This window comes from Poromitra crassiceps (genome assembly GCF_964638095.1).
Source record: "Poromitra crassiceps genome assembly, chromosome: 12".
NCBI classification, from domain to species: Eukaryota; Metazoa; Chordata; class Actinopteri; order Beryciformes; family Melamphaidae; genus Poromitra; species Poromitra crassiceps.
Genome location: NC_139632.1, coordinates 37960870 through 37980747, shown reverse-complemented (window position 1 = coordinate 37980747; position 19878 = coordinate 37960870). Strand labels below are relative to the sequence as shown.

At 49.7% G+C, this 19878-nt stretch overlaps 1 protein-coding gene across 1 annotated transcript in view; it reads left to right on the top strand.

The window, feature by feature from the left end:
• Positions 1-19878, top strand: part of LOC310786213 (rho GTPase-activating protein 39-like) — a gene marked incomplete at both ends in the record, with an annotated part of 34622 nt that overhangs the window by 11750 nt on the left and 2994 nt on the right. Inside the window, 6 exons of the mRNA XM_083647382.1 lie at positions 5656-6970; positions 10080-10244; positions 11990-12175; positions 13685-13898; positions 16905-16978; positions 19441-19640. Of these exons, the coding sequence (XP_083503508.1) occupies positions 5656-6970; positions 10080-10244; positions 11990-12175; positions 13685-13898; positions 16905-16978; positions 19441-19640 (2154 nt within the window). The remainder of the gene's footprint in view (positions 1-5655; positions 6971-10079; positions 10245-11989; positions 12176-13684; positions 13899-16904; positions 16979-19440; positions 19641-19878) is intronic.

Genomic DNA, 19878 nt, shown 5'->3' with positions numbered 1-19878 from the left:
CCTGCGACAAAAGGTTTCAGGCCAGACTCAAACCCAGGACACAAAGTGCAGCCAATGCTGAGCACAACCTCACCTCTGATGTTTGTAGAATATGAAGCAAAGAAAGTTTAAGGGAAGGTCAGTCTGCAATTTCCAAGCTGACCTGTGCAAATGGAAAGTACAAGCCGTAGCAGTGGCTCCTCACAGCAAACACTGTCAGAGGTCAGCAGGCAGGCCGGGAGCTGATGGTCTGGACATCAGACAGAGGAACAGAACACATACTGTAGCAGGCACGTTTTTCCAAGCAGCATGTGTGATCAGGCCCGGTCCACTGGATGTAGTGAAGCCAGTGCCAACGTTTACCCGACTTCAACAATACAATCCTTAAGAAAGGTGCATCTCTGGCCTACTTTGACGAGGCTAGAAACAACGAGTAACTCGCCCAGCTCATTAATTATCATGGACTCCTTGCATGGGATTTCATGCACAGCATCTCTTGTAAGCACTTATGCACCTTATGCGGCTGGTAGCATCATATAGTAATAATGTTGGTATGTTTGTGTGTGTGTGTGTGTGTGTGTGTGTGTGTGTGTGTCTGTGTGAGTTTGTTTTGCTTTTGTCTGTTCTAAAATTTAAAAAAATAAAAACAAAATATTGAAGAAAATAAAAGAAAGGTGCATCTCTTATGGAGAGAAATGTTTGGACAAAAACCCATTTGATGACATGTTTTGGTTGGTTACAAGGTGGCTGCTGGCTCTGAGCTTCTTTACCTCCTGGATTTCTGATGATGCAAATTTGCTTGTTATTTTATCACTGCTTAAAGGGATAGTTCACAACTTCACATGTTTTAAAAGTCTAGCCTTATTTGCTACTTACCATTGATGATGTTGATTGGTAGAAAAACAAATGCAAGGTCAATGTGGTCACGCTCCTGTATGTACAACAAGCTGACTGAAGCTCTCTGAAATGTACTGTGTGTGCACTGTGTGTGTGTGTGTGTGTGTGTGTGTGTGTGCACTGTGGATGACATTTCAGTGATCCTCAGTCAGCTCGTACACACAGGAGCGTGACCCCATTGACCTTGCATTCGTTTTTGCCCAACTTTCCAGAGCTACTATGAGGCACAGCATGGATTGTGCTGAGAAAGACTATCCCTTTAATTTAAAATGCGCCTGATCAGATGAAGGCTATCCAAGGCCATGTTCACAATACAGGCAAATCTGATTTGCTGATGAAGTCATTAATCATTACATTACATTACATTACGTCATTTGGCAGACGCTTTTATCCAAAGCGACTTACACATTTTTGTCAGCAATAGAGCAATCAACTATGCAACACAGTCTATGACAACTACAACATCTGAAGGAATAGTGGTAAAGTTAAGTTAGTAATTTTTTTTTTTTTTTTTAGAGAGAGAGAAAGAAGTTATGGTAGTTCAAGAAGGGTACAGATGGAGCATGAAAAGGTGTGTCTTTAGTCTTTAGTCTTTTCCGATAATCATCATTATCTTGATTGGTTTCCCAAATCTGATTTGGGAGTGTGTCCGCACTGCCACAAATCAGATTTTCAAGTCGGATCTGTGTGTCCAGACCTAAACAGCCTATCTGCATGGGTTGCCATGGTAACGACGTGGGTGTCAGTAAATACGTACATTGGTGACGTGGTTTTCCTGCACAGAAGCATTTGATGAAGAGTTGCGAGTGACGTTCAAATCAGATTTGGTGGCTCTGCGCGTTCGCACTGAAGACACATCCGTCAAAAGCACGTTTGAAGCAGATTGGAAACTACCTCCATATGTGGTTTGAGACAAGTGACACAAATCAGACTTGGAGCGTCCAGACTCATAAAACCAATCTGGATAAAGTCATTAATAGGTCACTAAAGTTCACAAATCAGATTTGGCCTCCTAGTCTGAACATGGCCCAAGATGTTTCATATTTTGCTAAGATAGCTTGCTAATTCAGAAATTGATTTTCTCCAAACCGATCACTAGGAAGTGGGAGGGAGTCTGGAACCAGGCTCAACTTGTCCATAGGGAATGAGTAGTACATTGATTGTAATTAACTATAGGTGATATTACATTTTTAATCGTGTTTAAAGGCCACACCTTTTATGATAGATTATGATTTAGAACTGTTTAAATATGACTCCTTTGGTAAAGTTCCTGGAGTTAATTATCCATTAGAAATTATTTTGCAGTCATTGGAAACCAGGAATTTCTCAGAAATGTCAAAACACCCAGCACTGACAGATTTGTCCCCGCTTTGCCGAAAACTGACCTCAATATTGAGGACAGTTCCGTCATAAAGAGAATAACAGCTCTGCCATTAGCCAAATGAAAGGAGCGATTTTATGTCTTCACATCTGTTTTTAGATGAGTCTTTGGCTGGCCAGATCCTCCAACAAATGACTCTACTGCCCACTCCCTGGCACTTGATGATGTGCAGAATTAGTATGTAAGAAGAAGAACTGACTGACTGTAACCTGACGGAGCAGGAGAAATGAGTTTCCTGGTCGGCGCTGCGGTGATGGAGATGGATGGAGACAGATGGGGAAGGCGAGGGAATGTGTCAATTGATTTGAAGGTCAAATGTTCTTGAATCATTTATGGATGAGAAGAAGAACAACGTTTGACTTTGCAGCGGGTTCCTGGCAAAGACCAAAAGACTGACAGAGAGAGCGAGAGAGCGAGAAGATGGGCACACTGAAGGAGAGGGACAGGGCCGTGCGTCTGGGTAGTGCAGCAGTAGATGATTCAGTAGGAATCAATCAATCAGTCAGTCAAAAGAGAGACAGGAGATGGAGGAGGAGAAAGTGGCTTACAGCTCTATGGGTCTGGAGCATGTCGCGGCCGCTGCCAGCACAGCCCCTGACGCCCTTAATCCTAGCCTCTTCGCACAAGTACACAAACATTCACACACAACGCACAAGTACACACACAACATTCACACACAATGCACAAGTACACACACAACATTCTCACACAACGCACAAGTACACACACAACATTCACACACAACGCACACAAGTACACACACAACATTCACACACAACGCACAAGTACACACACAACATTCACACACAATGCACAAGTACACACACAACATTCTCACACAACGCACAAGTACACACACAACATTCACACACAACGCACACAAGTACACACACAACATTCACACACAACGCACAAGTACACACACAACATTCACACACAACGCACACAAGTACACACACACACACAACATTCACACACAACGCACAAGTACACACACAACATTCACACAGCACATTCCCACTGTTCAGTGTGGGCCTCAGGGATCAGCCTGTATTTAAAGACTGCGCCTGAATCCATTTCACACTTCCCTCCTCGCCTAATTCACCTCTTGTTTCTCATCCCATAATGGCCTCCCTCTTCCAGCCGCTGTCTGACAAACAGGGCGGAGTTTGGCCCGCTGTCTGACAAACAGGGCGGAGTTTGGGCCCGCTGTCTGACAAACAGGGGGGAGTTTGGGCCCGCTGTCTGACAAACAGGGGGGAGTATGGGCCGCTGTCTGACAAATGGGGGAGTTTGGGCCCGCTGTCTGACAAACAGGGTGGAGTTTGGGCCCGCTGTCTGACAAACAGGGCGGAGTTTGGCCCGCTGTCTGACAAACAGGGCGGAGTATGGGCCGCTGTCTGACAAACAGGGGGGAGTTTGGGCCGCTGTCTGACAAACAGGGGGGAGTTTGGGCTGCTGTCTGACAAACAGGGTGGAGTTTGGGCTGCTGTCTGACAAACAGGGTGGAGTTTGGGCTGCTGTCTGACAAACAGGGTGGAGTTTGGGCTGCTGTCTGACAAACAGGGTGGAGTTTGGGCTGCTGTCTGACAAACAGGGTGGAGTTTGGCCCACTGTCTGACAAACAGGGTGGAGTTTAGCCCACTGTCTGACAAACAGGGTGGAGTTTGGCCCGCTGTCTGACAAACAGGGTGGAGTTTGGCCCGCTGTCTGACAAACAGGGCAAAGTTTGGGCCCGCTGTCTGACAAACAGGGTGGAGTTTGGGCTGCTGTCTGACAAACAGGGTGGAGTTTGGGCCGCTGTCTGACAAACAGGGCGGAGTTTAGCCCGCTGTCTGACAAACAGGGCGGAGTTTGGCCCGCTGTCTGACAAACAGGGCGGAGTTTAGCCCGCTGTCGGACAAACAGGGTGGAGTTTGGGCTGCTGTCTGACAAACAGGGTGGAGTTTAGCCCGCTGTCTGACAAACAGGGCGGAGTTTAGCCCGCTGTCTGACAAACAGGGCGGAGTTTAGCCCGCTGTCTGACAAACAGGGTGGAGTTTGGCCCCGCTGTCTGACAAACAGGGTGGAGTTTGGGCCCGCTGTCTGACAAACAGGGTGGAGTTTGGGCCGCTGTCTGACAAACAGGGTGGAGTTTAGCCCACTGTCTGACAAACAGGGTGGAGTTTGGCCTGCTGTCTGACAAACAAGGTGGAGTTTGGCCCGCTGTCTGACAAACAGGGTGGAGTTTGGGCTGCTGTCTGACAAACAGGGTGGAGTTTGGGCCGTTGTCTGACAAACAGGGCGGAGTTTAGCCCGCTGTCTGACAAACAGGGTGGAGTTTGGCCCGCTGTCTGACAAACAGGGCAGAGTTTAGCCCGCTGTCTGACAAACAGGGTGGAGTTTGGGCCGCTGTCTGACAAACAGGGTGGAGTTTAGCCCGCTGTCTGACAAACTGGGTGGAGTTTGGCTCGCTGTCTGACAAACAGGGTGGAGTTTGGGCCCGCTGTCTGACAAACAGGGCAGACTGAAGGTGGAGCGGCTGAAAAGGAAGAATGAATGAGTGTGAATGGACCAGAGCCAGACTGATGGAGGCTGGTGCCAGTTAGATATCAGCTATGGCAAAGTCTCCTGCATGCTGATCATTGGCCACCAAAAATGTCCAAGAATACTTTATTGAAATGCATTGTGTTTAGGCTTGGCAGATATACAGTTTGGGGGGGGATAGTAAATCAAGATAAAAGGTTTTGTTTTTCATCATCTTTGAGTTTACAATCTGCACTGTTTCATAATCTGTAAAGTAGTGAAAAATGACCTTGACTTGTTACCCAAAACTGTCACATATGTCTTGTCTTCATTGCTTCAAAGTATTGGCAGGCTCTGCACTGTGCATCTGACAGACAGCTGTTTATCTATCTGACCCCAGACCTGAATAAAGTATGATTAATTCTCTCCTCTCCTCTCCTCTCCTCTCCTCTCCTCTCCTCTCCTCTCCTCTCCTCTCCTCTCCTCTCCTCTCCTCTCCTCTCCTCTTTCTCCTCTCCTCTCCCCTCCCCTCCCCTCTGCTCTCCCCTCCTCTCCTGTCCTCTCCTCCTTTCTCTCCTCTCTCCTTTCCTCTCCTCTCCTCCTCTCTCTCCTCTCTCCTCTCCCATCCTCTCATCTCCTCTCCTCCTCTCTCTCCTCTCCTCCTCTCCTCTCTCTCCTCTCCTCTCCCCTCCTCTTGTCTCGTCTCCTCTCCCCTCCTCTCTCTCCTCTCCTCCCCTCCCCTCCCCCCCTCTCCTCTCCTCTCCTCTCCTCCTCTCTCTCCTCTCCTCCTCTCCCCTCCATTCCTCTCCTCTCTCATCTCCTCTCCCCTCCTCTCGTCTCGTCTCCCCTCCTCTCTCTTTCCTCTCCTGTCTCCTCCTCTCCTCTCCTCTCAGGACTTCACCTTTCAGGTGGAACACCGGCACAAAGGAGCGAATGCTGATCAAGGTGACGGACAGGGAGCCCAGCTTCCTGGCCCACCAGGGTAACGGTTACTCCCCCTGCGACCCCCCCACCCCTGGCTCCCCCTCCACCGGGGGCACCGCCTCCCGAACCCGCCGCTCCTCCGGGGGCAACCCCCCCAGCGAGGGGGACGGCTCCCCGGTGCTCTACGCCGAACGCCGCCAGTCTCCCTTCCTGAAGCGCGCCGAGCTGGGCGGCACCGGCACCCACCGCCGCTCCTCGGCCGACTCCCAGCCCCCCTCGCCGCGCTACGCCTACGAGCCCCCGCTGTACGAGGAGCCGCCGTCGGAGTACCAGCCCCCGCCCATCTACGAGGAGCCCCCCACCGACATGCACCACCTCTCCGACTCCGCCTTCTACGGGAAGTCGCCCGCACGCAAGTCGTCGGCCCCCCTCTATCACTCCCCCAAGGGGTCGCCCTACGGCCAGCTGGTCCTCACCAGGCAGAAGTGTCCGGACAAGACCCAGAGCCTGGAGTACAGCCCCGTGGGCAAAGAGTACGTGAAGCAGCTGGTGTACGTGGAGCAGTCGTCCTCCAGCCCGCGCTTCAAGACGGCCGACCGCCTGCTGCGCTACGGCACCACGGGGGGCTACGGGGGCTCGTACGGTGGCTCGTACACCCTGCAGCACAGCCAGTCTCTGATCAGGGACCCCCGGCTACTGCTGGACTACAGTGGCGAGGGCGGCGAGGCGGGCCAGAGGTTGCTCTACGAGGACTCCATATCCTGGACGTCCAGCCAGAATCACTCCTTCTCCTCCTCCTCCTCCACGGGGGGTCCCGGCGCCTTCTCCCCCGGGGGAAACCGCAAGCGCAAGAGCCGCAAGCCGTCGCTCCCCCAGGAGCTGGTGGGGCGCTGCGGGGGGCCTGAGGGCGAGGCGTCGGCGGGGGGCACCATGTCGGAGGCGGTGCTGGCCCAGGCCCGGCTGGCGTGGGAGGCCCAGCAGGTGATGAAGCAGAGGAGCAGCTGGGACTCGGGGCAGGGCGGGGGCCCGGGGCAGGGAGGGGGCGCGGCGCAGGGCGGCGGCTCCAAGGACGGCTACGAGAGCGACGGGGCGCTGCCTCTGCCGCTGCCGGGGCCCGTGGTCAGGGCCTTCAGCGAGGACGAGGCTCTGGCCCAGAGCGATGGACACTTCCACTGGAAACGCAGCACCTTCGACCGGCTGGGCTTCCCTCAAGCCCTGCTGGAGAAAAGCCTCTCGGTCCAGACCAACCTGGCCTCCCCAGAGCCTTACCTTCACCCCTCACAGGTACATAGCCCTACCTTCACCCCTCACAGGTACATAGCCTTATCTTCACCCCTCACAGGTACATAGCCTTACCTTCACCCCTCACAGGTACATAGCCCTACCTTCAGCCCTCACAGGTACATAGCCTTAGCTTCAGCCCTCACAGGTACATAGCCTTACCTTCACCCCTCACAGGTACATAGCCTTACCTTCAGCCCTCACAGGTACATAGCCTTACCTTCAGCCCTCACAGGTACATAGCCTTACCTTCAGCCCTCACAGGTACATAGCCTTACCTTCAGCCCTCACAGGTACATAGCCTTACCTTCACCCCTCACAGGTACAGATCCTTACCTTCACCCCTCACAGGTACAGATCCTTACCTTCACCCCTCACAGGTACAGAGCCCTACCTTCACCCCTCACAGGTACAGAGCCTTACCTTCACCCCTCACAGGTACAGAGCCTTACCTTCACCCCTCACAGGTACATAGCCTTACCTTCAGCCCTCACAGGTACATAGCCTTACCTTCACTCCTCACAGGTACATAGCCTTACCTTCAGCCCTCACAGGTACATAGCTTTACCTTCACTCCTCACAGGTACATAGCTTTACCTTCACCCCTCACAGGTACAGCAGCATGTATGGCACCAGGCCATGGAGACGAACAGATCTGAGGAACCCACACGTAGTTGTTATCAAATATCATCCGTATACGATGACAGGGTTGTGGGAGTTGTGTGAAAAAAGAGAAGATTTACAGTTAAAGAGCTTTAATTATAGCCTGGTCAAAACCATCTTGATTATGTGATCACATATTCTGTTTCAGTCTACGTATCAGTCTGGACTCCAAGCTGTCCACAGTGATTTCAGTGGGTGGGAGTACTTGCCTTGACAGACAACACCTTTGTCTTTTCCGCCGAGAAACTCCACTGGTGTAGCCTGGCTCCTAGTCTCGCTGGCCAGCCTCCCCTCCCTTCCGTGAGAGTCGTCTGGCTGCACGGAAACAGGCTGCTGGCATAAGCCCTCCCCTGCTCTACAACTGCTCTCCCATTGGAGCGACTGTTTCAGTCGCTGCCGGATGTCCGCTCCCCGCTTGTTACAAGCTCTGTCATTGGCTCCGACCATGTCAATCAGAGCGGCTTCCGCTCCCTCCTCCCTGTGTGTCGCTGTAAATAGTGCCCTGCCGCCGCAGTGAAAACAACAATGCTAACTAATAATATCAGTGTGGGAGATAATTCATCAAAGTAAAAGTTGTCTTATTGTAAAAGGTCAACGTACCGGTAATCCTCCCACTGTTACAGTTAAATCTCCTGTAATCCTCTTCATATGCAAATGAGTTTTGATTATGTCACATTGCGGGAGAATCTGCAGAATGGTTCTTAATCTATGAGTTTACATGGACTCTGCAATATAGCCATCTACATCGTGATACAGCTAAATATTTTTATGCTGGTAAGACACACACACTCGCGCACGCACACACACACACACACACACACACACACACACACACACACACACACACACACATAAACAATGAGTGGTCCTGTCAGGTCTGGCTTACAGCCCCACCTTGCTGGGAAGCCATCAATATTTCATGTGATGTTGCTCAGCTACAGCTAGCCTCACATTGGCTTATATAATAATCACACTGCTGGCTCCTCTGTAGCTAGAGACAGACACTATCGCTGCACCTAGACAGGCTGACCACACGCGCGCGCACGCACACACACACACACACACACACACACACACACACACACACACACACACTAGAAACAAACCAGGGAGACTGTATAAAAATATGGACATAGCCACCTGGACATCACCCATAGAGACACTGCATGAAATAGGCCATGCCCATCACGGGGGAAAAGCTCCGTTCATTTCCACACACCAGCGTCATTTTGCTTGAATTAAACATAGCTAAAAGCTGTTGTGTGGTGGGCTGCGCAGACAACAAATGTAAAAAATCGGCAGTTAAAGTTTTTTTGTACTCCCGAGCAAAACAAGGAAGCCATTGAGAATTGGCGAGAAGAAAAATGTGGATCTAGCTGTCAAGGAAGTAAGTTGGAGTGTTCATCTTCCGTATATACGATCTTTTTGTGCAACACGCAACCATGCACGCGACATAGGAGAACGCCAGGATTGGAGGGGGGGTTCTGTTTTCCCCCGTCTTGGGCGTGGCTTCTGAATGATGACGCGTTACGCAGTGTCTCTATTGGCTTGTGGACTCGTGTTTTGAAGGCTGGAGTTTGATATTTTGACTGTCGCCCTCTTGGATGAGAAGAGCTGCAGCACCGCCTGCTATTGGTCCATGATCAGCGAACTGCGTGAGCGATCATTGACAGGCTACCTGTCAATCACGTCCCAAAGCATAGCCTGCTTTATCGTGTATTTTACTCTAAAGGGGACCATACATTACCTTACATGAACATCATGCTGTATTGAAGAAGACTTGAAACTAGTGATTGAGACATAAACTCAGAAAGTTACATCCATTGAGATGTAGGATCATTTTCCCCATTCACTTTCTATACAATCTGACTTCTTCCATAGACTGGATAAACAGATGAGTTATATAAAAATGCTCCCCCCATACAGTTGTTACGAACGGCAAAATTATCTAAAGACAAAACCACATTTTGTACCAGGCTGTAAACATGTTTATTTCTGCTGGAAAATTGGACATTAAGATGGGGGGTTTATGGGGAATGACTCACTTTTGGAGCCAGCCTCAAGTGGCCATTCAAAGAACTGCAGTTTTTGGCACTTTCCGTGTTTGCTTCGTTTTTCCAAGACGGAAGTTGCCGATTGGGCTACACATAACTGGATACCAGGGTTAGACAGATACATGGGGCCGATATTGGACTTTTATTAAAAACAGGATCTGGATAATATGATGGATATAATGCAGTTTGATTGACATATTACATATTTATTGTAGAATGAATCAATACTTAAAGTGTTGCCTATGGGAACCCTGAACTGATTTTAATGATCAAATTCCTCATAAGTATCTGTTGTTCAATTCTATGCAGCAACACCAGAGATACTGTAGGCTATGTGTTCCCATCTCCTCTCTCACTCTGTCTTTCTCCCTCGTTGTCTGTCTTCCCCCGGTCAGTCGGAGGACCTGGGAGCCTGCGCCCAGTTCGAGGCCAGTCGGAACGCCAGGAATATGATGCCGAGCGCCAGCTGCGGAGTCTTCCCAGAATTCACCCTGAGAAAACCCTCCTCGGAGACCGACATCGAGAACTGGGCATCCAAGCACTTCAACAAACACACGCAGGTACTCGAGAAGGCGTACACACGCGCACACAGACTGTACGTGTGTGTGTCTGCACACGTGCATAGCTTTAAAGACATTTGCATAATCACTGTGTGCCCTTCGTCCACCTGGAGTTTCATTGTGATCCAGCTTCCCTGCTGATTTTTGCTGGCTTTTTAAATGAACTGTTTACTGATGTCCTGCCGTTATATCAAAATAATATGCTCTCGCAAAGTCATCTCACTTTGTTTCTTTCACTTCCTAGTGGCTCAAACTCTTATTCTTTTTTTTCCTGATCAGTGATCAGAATCAGCCCCCCAGAAAACCTGACTGCTTAGCCTGGTATCCAGCCCCATATGAATGGCAGTTGTCAGCACTCTTCATATGGGTCTGGTCCCAAGCCCATTCACTGGTGGTTATTCAGGACAGATACTGGTGCCTGATTGGCTGGTTGGTTATTCAGGACAGATACTGGTGTCTGATTGGCTGGTCGATGTAGGCGGCGGGACTAATCTAACGTTACCGGCGATGACGCATTACATTCTGTAATCCATGGCCTCCATGTAATTCCCACCCTGATTACAGAGCACTGCTGTAACAACAAACACACCTGTATGTTAAATAACTAGCTAGCTGTTAGCTACATTAGCTAAGCCCACTACTGCTGCTGTAACCACTTCACCGGGCTCAAAACGCCACTGTGAGTGACCAAAGGTTTCGCTTGGTCAGGGGGTGGAAAAGTCAGGGTAGACTGCAGGGACCCCAGTATGCAGACATTTTCAAATCGAATAGGCGAAGAGAACACATGTATACTGCATCCAAAAACTGCATGGGGTTAGCATAAAGTGGGAATGTATGTAAATGAGAGACTCGTAGGTACATTCTCATTCAGATATCTTGAGGTGAGAGGTCCAGGGACGCCTTTGAAAATGGCCACGTCGGTTTTTCACTCGTCAATGGATGCCTTAGGTCTAGTTTCATATGATACCAGTATCTTCATTCTGGCTTTAAAGCTTGGCCTGCTGCAGTCTCTGAAAGCCAGTCATGTCTGAGTAGAAGAGGCTTTAAAGCTTGGCCTGCTGCAGTCTCTGAAAGCCAGTCATGTCTGAGTAGAAGAGGCTTTAAAGCTTGGCCTGCTGCAGTCTCTGAAAGCCAGTCATGTCTGAGTAGAAGAGGCTTTAAAGCTTGGCCTGCTGCAGTCTCTGAAAGCCAGTCATGTCTGAGTAGAAGAGGCTTTTTGGGGCCCTAGGTTAGGTAGCTTGGGGCCAAAGGCAATTGGCCGACTTTTGCCTAATGGTAAGACCCACCCCTGCTCATTGTTAGCAGCAAGAAGCAACAGATCTCTGTTTCACCTGACAGCTGACTCTGGAGTCAGTATTCTCTGTGGGTGCAACCAAGCACTACAGGTATGTAAGACACACAAATAATACAGAGGTCCAAAACCACCAAACGTATCCTTTTAAGAGATTTGTTCAAACTTCAAGGGCACATCTGTGGTAGGGAGGGAGAGCTGTACACTCACTTAACTCCCCTGACCCACATTTCTCCAGCTGGTCCAGGGATTTGAACTGCTTTAATACAGCTTCTCACACTCCCATACAGTTCTCACTCTCTCTCTTAGCAATGGAATATACGCTACCGGTTCATTTTTCTCTGGCTTTTCACTGTTCTTTCCATTGACATTACTCACATTGGTACAGTATGTTGATGTCCTTCGTGCCCTCTCTCTGTCCCTTCTTCTGAGCTCTCTTCCATGTTTTTCGCAGGGTCTGTTTCGGAGGAAGGTGTCCATCGCCAACATGCTGGCCTGGAGCAGCGAGCCCATCAAGAAGCCCATGATCGTGACCTCAGACCGCAACGTGAAGAAGGAGGCGGTGGAGATCTTCAAGCTCATCCAGACCTACATGGGAGACCGTCGCTCCAAGATCGACCCCCTGCACGTCGCCCTGGAGGTCTGTCGTCCACAACCTGAAAAAGCTGCTCTGTCAAGTCTGGACCACAAGATGAAGACGTTATGTCTGTACCATTTATTGTGCCTTAGTTAGACCCACTGTAATTTCTTGAAGGCCAATATTTCTCAATTGAGGCCTCAGATATTTTGCGCTGAAATTCTAGGCAAGGGCAAACACACACACGCACACACACACGCATACACGCATACACACACACACACACACACACACTATCCTCTTTTAATTGTTGTTTATATTACAAAGATATGTCCTCTAATGAGCTGATGATCTCTCATTTCGCGCAGCGGCCCATTTTCATTAGCAGCTGTTTGTCTGATGCAGCTCTCAGATTTGGTTGCTAATTAGGTTAGCATGAGCCAAAAGAGTGAATTCTACAGAAAGACAAGAGCCCAGGCACTCCAAAGATCTGTTGAAAAGTATTTCTTGTGTTTGGCGAGTCGTTACAAAGTTAAATGACTCGCCAAGTGGAATAAAGTGCCTTGGATCTTCTTGTTCCATATGATTACGATACGTGATACGCTTTTTCTATCCAAAGAGCACTGAACCCTGCATCTTTAGCATTAAAGCCCTGACACATCATGGCGATTTCCGGCCGTCGGCAATGTCTGGACTGTCGGGTAGCGTTTGTGGCCCTGGACGGTGAGAGAAATCACTCTGATTGACTGGTCAGCTGGTTAAGCGAAGCGGTGCACGAGAAGAGAGCGGGCACGCACAAAATGATCTTCTCCTTTTTCAACTTCTTCTCATCTGATCATTCCAATGCACAAATATTGTCACGGCGTGGCCTCGGGAAAGTCTCTTGAGCCTGTCTCTGTATGATGTCACCCATTTATTGCGGTTTCTCCTTATTTTTCCACCTCTTCCTTTCTTCTTCCAGAACAAGGGCTGACAACGCCGGTGCCATTTGCAACTTTCTATCAGCCATATTCCCAGTTAGAAGTAGCTATATTATGAAACTGTTTTAAGTGGTGAGCGAGAGTGGTCCAGTAATGGTGGGCAAACGCTGCTTTGTTTCATGTATCTGGTTTGTATATCTGCAGTCGTAGGTCTCACTCAGTCTTAGGTCTCACTCAGTCTTCGGTCTCACTCAGGCGCAGGACGAACGCGCTAGTTGACCATCGACTGTAGTCTTTGTGTCTTTGTGGTTTGTTCAAGTGCAACGTTTTGCTCCTGACACAGGCGATGTGAGACGACGCAACAGTCGTCCTTTGTTGCCGCTAGTTCTTTGAAGTTGTGTGTGTGTGTGTGTGTGTGTGTGTGTGTCTCTGGGACTTTAGAAGAAGCTTAAGCATTTCAACTCAATCTCTCTCTCTCTCTCTCTCTCTCTCTCTCCCTCCCTCTCTCTCTCTCTCTCTCCCTCCCTCTCTCTCTCTCCCTCCCTCCCTCTCTCCCGCTCTCTCTCTGTCTCTCCCCCCCTCTCTCTCTCTCTCCCTCCCTCTCTCTCTCTCTCCCTCCCTCTCTCCCTCTCTACCTCTCCCTCTCTCCCAGGTGGTGGTGCGTGGTTGGAGCCACCAGGGTTTGCGTGACGAGCTGTACATCCAGCTGTGCCGTCAGACCACGGAGAACTTCCGCTACGACAGCCTGGAGCGAGGCTGGGAGCTCATGGCCATCTGCCTGGCTTTCTTCCCACCAACGCCACGCTTCCACTCCTACCTGGAGGGCTACATCTACCGACACATGGACCCGCTCAATGACACCAAGGGTGAGGGAGCAGCACACACACACACACACACACACACACACACACAACAGCCCAAAAGCATATCCGACACTGAAGCAACGCCTCACAGAGGCAGTTTCCTTTCGGCGTCCTTGTTAACATTTTTGGAGATCTGCCTATTTGCCATATTGCAGATAGTAAAAGTATAATGTAGATGCCTTTATCTTCACTGTGCGTGCATTAGAAAGTGTGTTTCACCCCTCACTGCTATTAGCTTAGCACTACAATGGCAGTCTATGGTACAGCTGCCTGCCCCTGTTCAGTCACCCAAAATATACATTCCAACAGCGCTAGAAACACTCACATGTAGCCTACATGTTGTGACTCATGTACTCACCACGCCATGAAATGATCATCCAAAGTTACGGGAAACGGTCATTTTCTAAGTAAATCCATAGCGAGAACTAACAAAGAGGGTTCCCTCTGTAACCAAAGTGACTTCCTCGTTTGCCTGAGGCGCATGCGCTGTGTGCCGTCATCAGTACAGTTCACATCAGTGTGTGCTGCTTCTGACATGCTTCTGGTGTGAACGAAGCGTAAATGGATCATACTTAATGTGATATGGATTTTGCATTTAGAAAGAATAGGCTGCCATTTCATTTGATTCTGCGTCCTTATTGACCTTCATGGTAAACTCAACTGAGGAAATGAGCAGAGAAACACAAACATGAGATCTCATGGTCATCCTATAGTCCTGGGGGGGAGCAACCTGAGTTTTGTGATCGACCGTAGGATGATATGGAGGGGAGGTGGGCGGGGGGGGGGGGATCTCTAACTACCATGTTCAACAGTCATCCAATCACACTCTTCCATGTCTGGTTAAAGCTCGACTCAATTCAGCAGCTCTTCTTTTTTTAGTGTCCTCCTAGTCTGACTCAATGGAAGTAGGCTGCAGGTATGAGCTCTGCCATTTGTGCCGTCCACTTCAGTCAGAATTCTCCTCCCCTTCCGTTTCCGATATCTGTGTTCAACGTCAACATCGCTACCTCAACAACAACCTGAGAGCTAGCAAACCTACATGCTGAAAATGGCAAGTTTTACATACTCGACATGTGTTTTATGGTTTTATGTGGCGTTTTCTTTAGTGGGGATTTAGGCACTTGGTTCCAGCAAAACAAGTTCCACCAACACTATTTTGCAAGAGCACCGTCGCTGCCTCGTGCGTGTTTAGTGCCACCCAAGATGCTTAATGCAAAGAAGACACTGTGGAGAGAGGTCGGGCCAGCGAGAGCAGTGTCCTCCTTCAAGTGTTAGAACCAAAACTAGACAGTCATCTGACTCAGCTGGCATTTGACTGCTACAGATACAGTATAAAATCCAACAAATAGACCAGACCAGTTCCTGCTATATTCCAAGCAGAAAACCAATGAGATGCATCAACTCCAATCCCGATGTCGACTGCGTATCAAGCATTGTATTGACAAGGATGAAGGTCAAGGTGCAAAAACATCAGCTGCCAATCAACATCCCAGACCCAACTTTCATATTAAGCAACGTTTAATTAAGAGACATGCAAAATCCTCATTGGTGGTCTTGAATGAAGTACTTCAGTCAAAAGAGTTTAAAAGTGGTCACGTTCTTCCTCTTTCCCAGAGGTTCAGGCACAGTGAGAGCTGCACTGGTGCTTTGCTTCCCCCTACAGGGGGTTAGGATCAATGACATCACCAGTCACACACCTTCAGAGGTCCTGCACAGGTTGCTCAGTGGAAATGCCTGGTGTCTTTCCCTCACAGCTCCTAATCTGCAATCCATCATTACAGGATTTTTCTAAATTATGAAAGGATTTCATTGGCCCTCATGAAACTTGCAGTGTTTTTCTGGCTATATTATTTAAATTGCAACAGATGACGGAATAGTGAATTTAGAGAGCCTAAATGATACCAGTGACACATTACAAATCTTTTTCTTGTCCTTCTCTTCTTTCCGTTGTCTAACTATGAAGACACTGTCTGGTCCGTTCTCATGCTATAACTGTAGGATATCAAGATACAGTTTATATGAGGCAGCACATTATCGTACTGAAGATGTCAAGAAGTTGACAGCTGGAACTGCTCTGCAGTTAACTTTCCAATGATTAAAGCATTTGTTGTTGTCACAGCAATTTTCAGTATTTGAATTTTCAAGAAATCCCACAACCTGAATGGCAACTTAACCCAGCATTGGTATTAAGGGCTATGTTTGTGCAAAGAAGTATATGAGAAAAGACAAAAATTAATTAAAATAGCTGAATAAGTAATCATTTTATTTAAGCGGTGGAGCCGCTTCTATAAGTGGCGTGTGTCTGTCCATTATCTCACGGCATGTCCGTTTTGACATGGGATGTCTGTCAGTAGCACAAGACGATAGACCAATCAGGAGTAGCTTATTATGCATATGGAGGGGAGGGGAGTGGGTAGTACATGACGTCATGTGCCCGATGCTGCGCCACACCACACCACACCACACGGCCGGGCGGGTACGACAAACAGCACGGAGGTCAAAGGCGGCACACATGATTCTCAGCCCACCACAAACGTTCATATATCTGCGCAAATAAGCATGAAAAAAAGGACAAGAAAGGTGTCAATATCTTTGGTTAATGTAGATGCAAAAGGATGCGTAATTGGCTCATCATAACTCATAACTCGCAATATTGCTATCCTCTTCCCTGGCCAGCAGCATTCCTCCCTCCCCGGCTGGGAAGGCTGTCTGCACACGGGGAGCCGTGTGCCGGTTCTTCCCTCTGGGGGATGGCCGCAGTGAGTGAGCCAGCCAGGCTCTGTGACCTGGATTTATGTTGTGTTTGTAACGTATTAGACTGTTGGTGAATCCTGCCCGGTAAGGACGTCGTGAGATGGAAGTTAGATACTCTCGCAATGTCGTTTGAGCTGGACTTGAAGCTGTCTGTCACTATGGAAGTGAAGAAGCTGTGTTAACAACGAGCGAACTGCCTCTTCCCCCGCATCCACGTTGCCGGCATTGTTTGACTCTAGCTGTTTCTTTCTCCAGGAGTGGCCATCAGCAGCTACGCCAAATACTGCTACCGCAAACTAACCAAGGCTGCTCTGACGGGTGCCAAGAAGGTATGGTGTCTGTCTGTCTGTCTCTGTCTGTCTGTCTGTCTGTCTGTCTGTCTGTCTGTCTGTCTGTCTGTCTGTCTGTCTGTGTGTGTGTCTGTCTGTGTCTGTCTGTCTGTCTGTGTGTGTGTGTGTGTGTGTGTCTGTCTGTCTGTCTGTCTATCTGTCTGTCTGTCTGCCTGTCTGTCTGTCTGTCTGCCTGTCTGTCTTCTGTCTGCCTGCCTGCCTGTCTGTCTGTCTGCCTGCTTGTCTGTCTGTATGCCTGCCTGTGTGTGTGTGTGTCTGTCTGTCTGTCATGTCTGCTCAGATTAAGGTTGCTGGGTTGCTTACAACTCCTCCGGGCGGGGTGCCTGTTCCGTTCGGGGGGAGGGGAACGGGGGGGGGAGGGGCGTATAGGTGATCCTCCCACATGCTACGTCCTGCCAGTTAAATTCCTCGCTGTCAGGTGAAAAGAAGTGGCTGGTGACTGCACATGTGTCAGAGTTAGCATATACTAGGCTATAACTCAGATCGGGGGTGGGGGTGGAAGGGGGGTTTGATTACAACCATATTTCTGCACCTATTAACGTTAATTCTGAACAATCTCAGTGTTTTGTTCAGTGAGATCGGCACAGTAGGTAATGGTTCTCTAAAATATCATCAGGCTTGGACCATTAGTCTTTACACTGTGTGTGTGTGTGTGTGTGTGTGTGTGTGTGTGTGTGTGTGTGTGTGTGTGTGTGTGTGTGCGCGTTGTGTGATGTGTGTGTTGGCAGCGATGCCAGTCCTTGGTAGCAGGCAGGTTTGGCGTGGCGCCTGTGAGACATGTGGTGCCAGTATCTCAACAGGGCGCTAATCGAGACAATTTGTCACTTAGTGGACATGCACACGCACACCCAGGCCAGTGTGTGACTGGTGCTAACCTGGTGCTACCCTGCTCACCTCTAACAGCAGACCAATGTGCTGCACAGGGGGGACATACAGCAGACCAATGTGTTGCACAGGGGGACATACAGCAGACCAATGTGCTGCACAGGGGGGACATACAGCAGACCAATGTGTTGCACAGAGGGGACATACAGCAGACCAATGTGTTGCACAGAGGGGACATACAGCAGACCAATGTGTTGCACAGAGGGGACATACAGCAGACCAATGTGTTGCACAGAGGGGACATACAGCAGACCAATGTGTTGCACAGAGGGGACATACAGCAGACCAATGTGTTGCACAAGGGGGACATACAGCAGACCAATGTGCTGCACAGGGGGGACATACAGCAGACCAATGTGCTGCACAGAGGGGACATACAGCAGACCAATGTGTTGCACAGAGGGGACATACAGCAGACCAATGTGCTGCACAGGGGGGACATACTGTACAGCAGACCAATGTGCTGCACAGGGGGACATACAGCAGACCAATGTGTTGCACAGAGGGGACATACAGCAGACCAATGTGCTGCACAGGGGGGACATACAGCAGACCAATGTGCTGCACAGAGGGGACATACAGCAGACCAATGTGCTGCACAGGGGGACATACAGCAGACCAATGTGCTGCACAGGGGGGACATACAGCAGACCAATGTGCTGCACAGGGGGACATACAGCAGACCAATGTGTTGCACAGGGGGACATACAGCAGACCAATGTGTTGCACAGGGGGACATACAGCAGACCAATGTGTTGCACAGGGGGACATACAGCAGACCAATGTGCTGCACAGGGGGGACATACAGCAGACCAATGTGCTGCACAGGGGGACATACAGCAGACCAATGTGCTGCACAGGGGGGACATACTGTACAGCAGACCAATGTGTTGCACAGGGGGACATACAGCAGACCAATGTGTTGCACAGAGGGGACATACAGCAGACCAATGTGTTGCACAGGGGGGACATACAGCAGACCAATGTGTTGCACAGAGGGGACATACAGCAGACCAATGTGTTGCACAGGGGGGACATACAGCAGACCAATGTGTTGCACAGGGGGACATACAGCAGACCAATGTGCTGCACAGAGGGGACATACAGCAGACCAATGTGTTGCACAGGGGGGACATACAGCAGACCAATGTGTTGCACAGAGGGGACATACAGCAGACCAATGTGGTGCAAAGGGGGGACATTCAGCCCTCTCTCTCTATATATATGTATGTATGTATGTATGTGTATAGTATATATGCACTTCTCCCACCCCAATGTTGACTCTCTCTCTCCCGCACCCCTTTCTCTCCCCCTCTCTCTTTCTCTGTCTCTCCCTCTCTCTCTCTCGTTGTCTCTCTGTCTCTCCCTCTCTCTCTCGTTGTCTCTCTCTGTCTCTCCCTCTCTCTCTCTCTCGTTGTCTCTCTGTCTCTCCCTCTCTCTCTCGTTGTCTCTCTCTCTCTCTCTCTCTCTCATTGTCTCTCTCCCCCACCCCTTTCTCTCCCCCCCCCCCCTCTCTCTCTGTCTCTCTCGTCCTCTCTGTGTCTCTCTGTCTGCAGGGCGTGCAGAAGCCCTGCCTGGAGGAGATCCACCACGCCAGGAACGCCGTCTTCAGCCCGTCCATGTTCAGCTCGTCCCTGGAGGAGGTGATGGCCCTCCAGAAGGAGCGCTACCCCGACCGCCAGCTGCCCTGGGTGCAGACCCGCCTGTCTGAGGAGGTGCTGGGCCTCAATGGAGACCAGACGGAGGGCATCTTCAGGTGAGGGAGGGAACAGAAGGCAACCTTCCTCCTGTTCTTTTATTTACTCAACCGCTTCAGCGGCCTCAGTACAGAAGAGGGTAGAAACCATCTTGGTCACGTGACCTCACATTTGGTTTCACTCTCCGTATCAGTCTGTACTCCAATCCGTCCACGGCCCTTTTAGTGGGCGGGAGTACTTCAGCCAATCAGTGTCGCCAAATCCAATTCAAATCCACTCATAAGAACGGCAAAAATG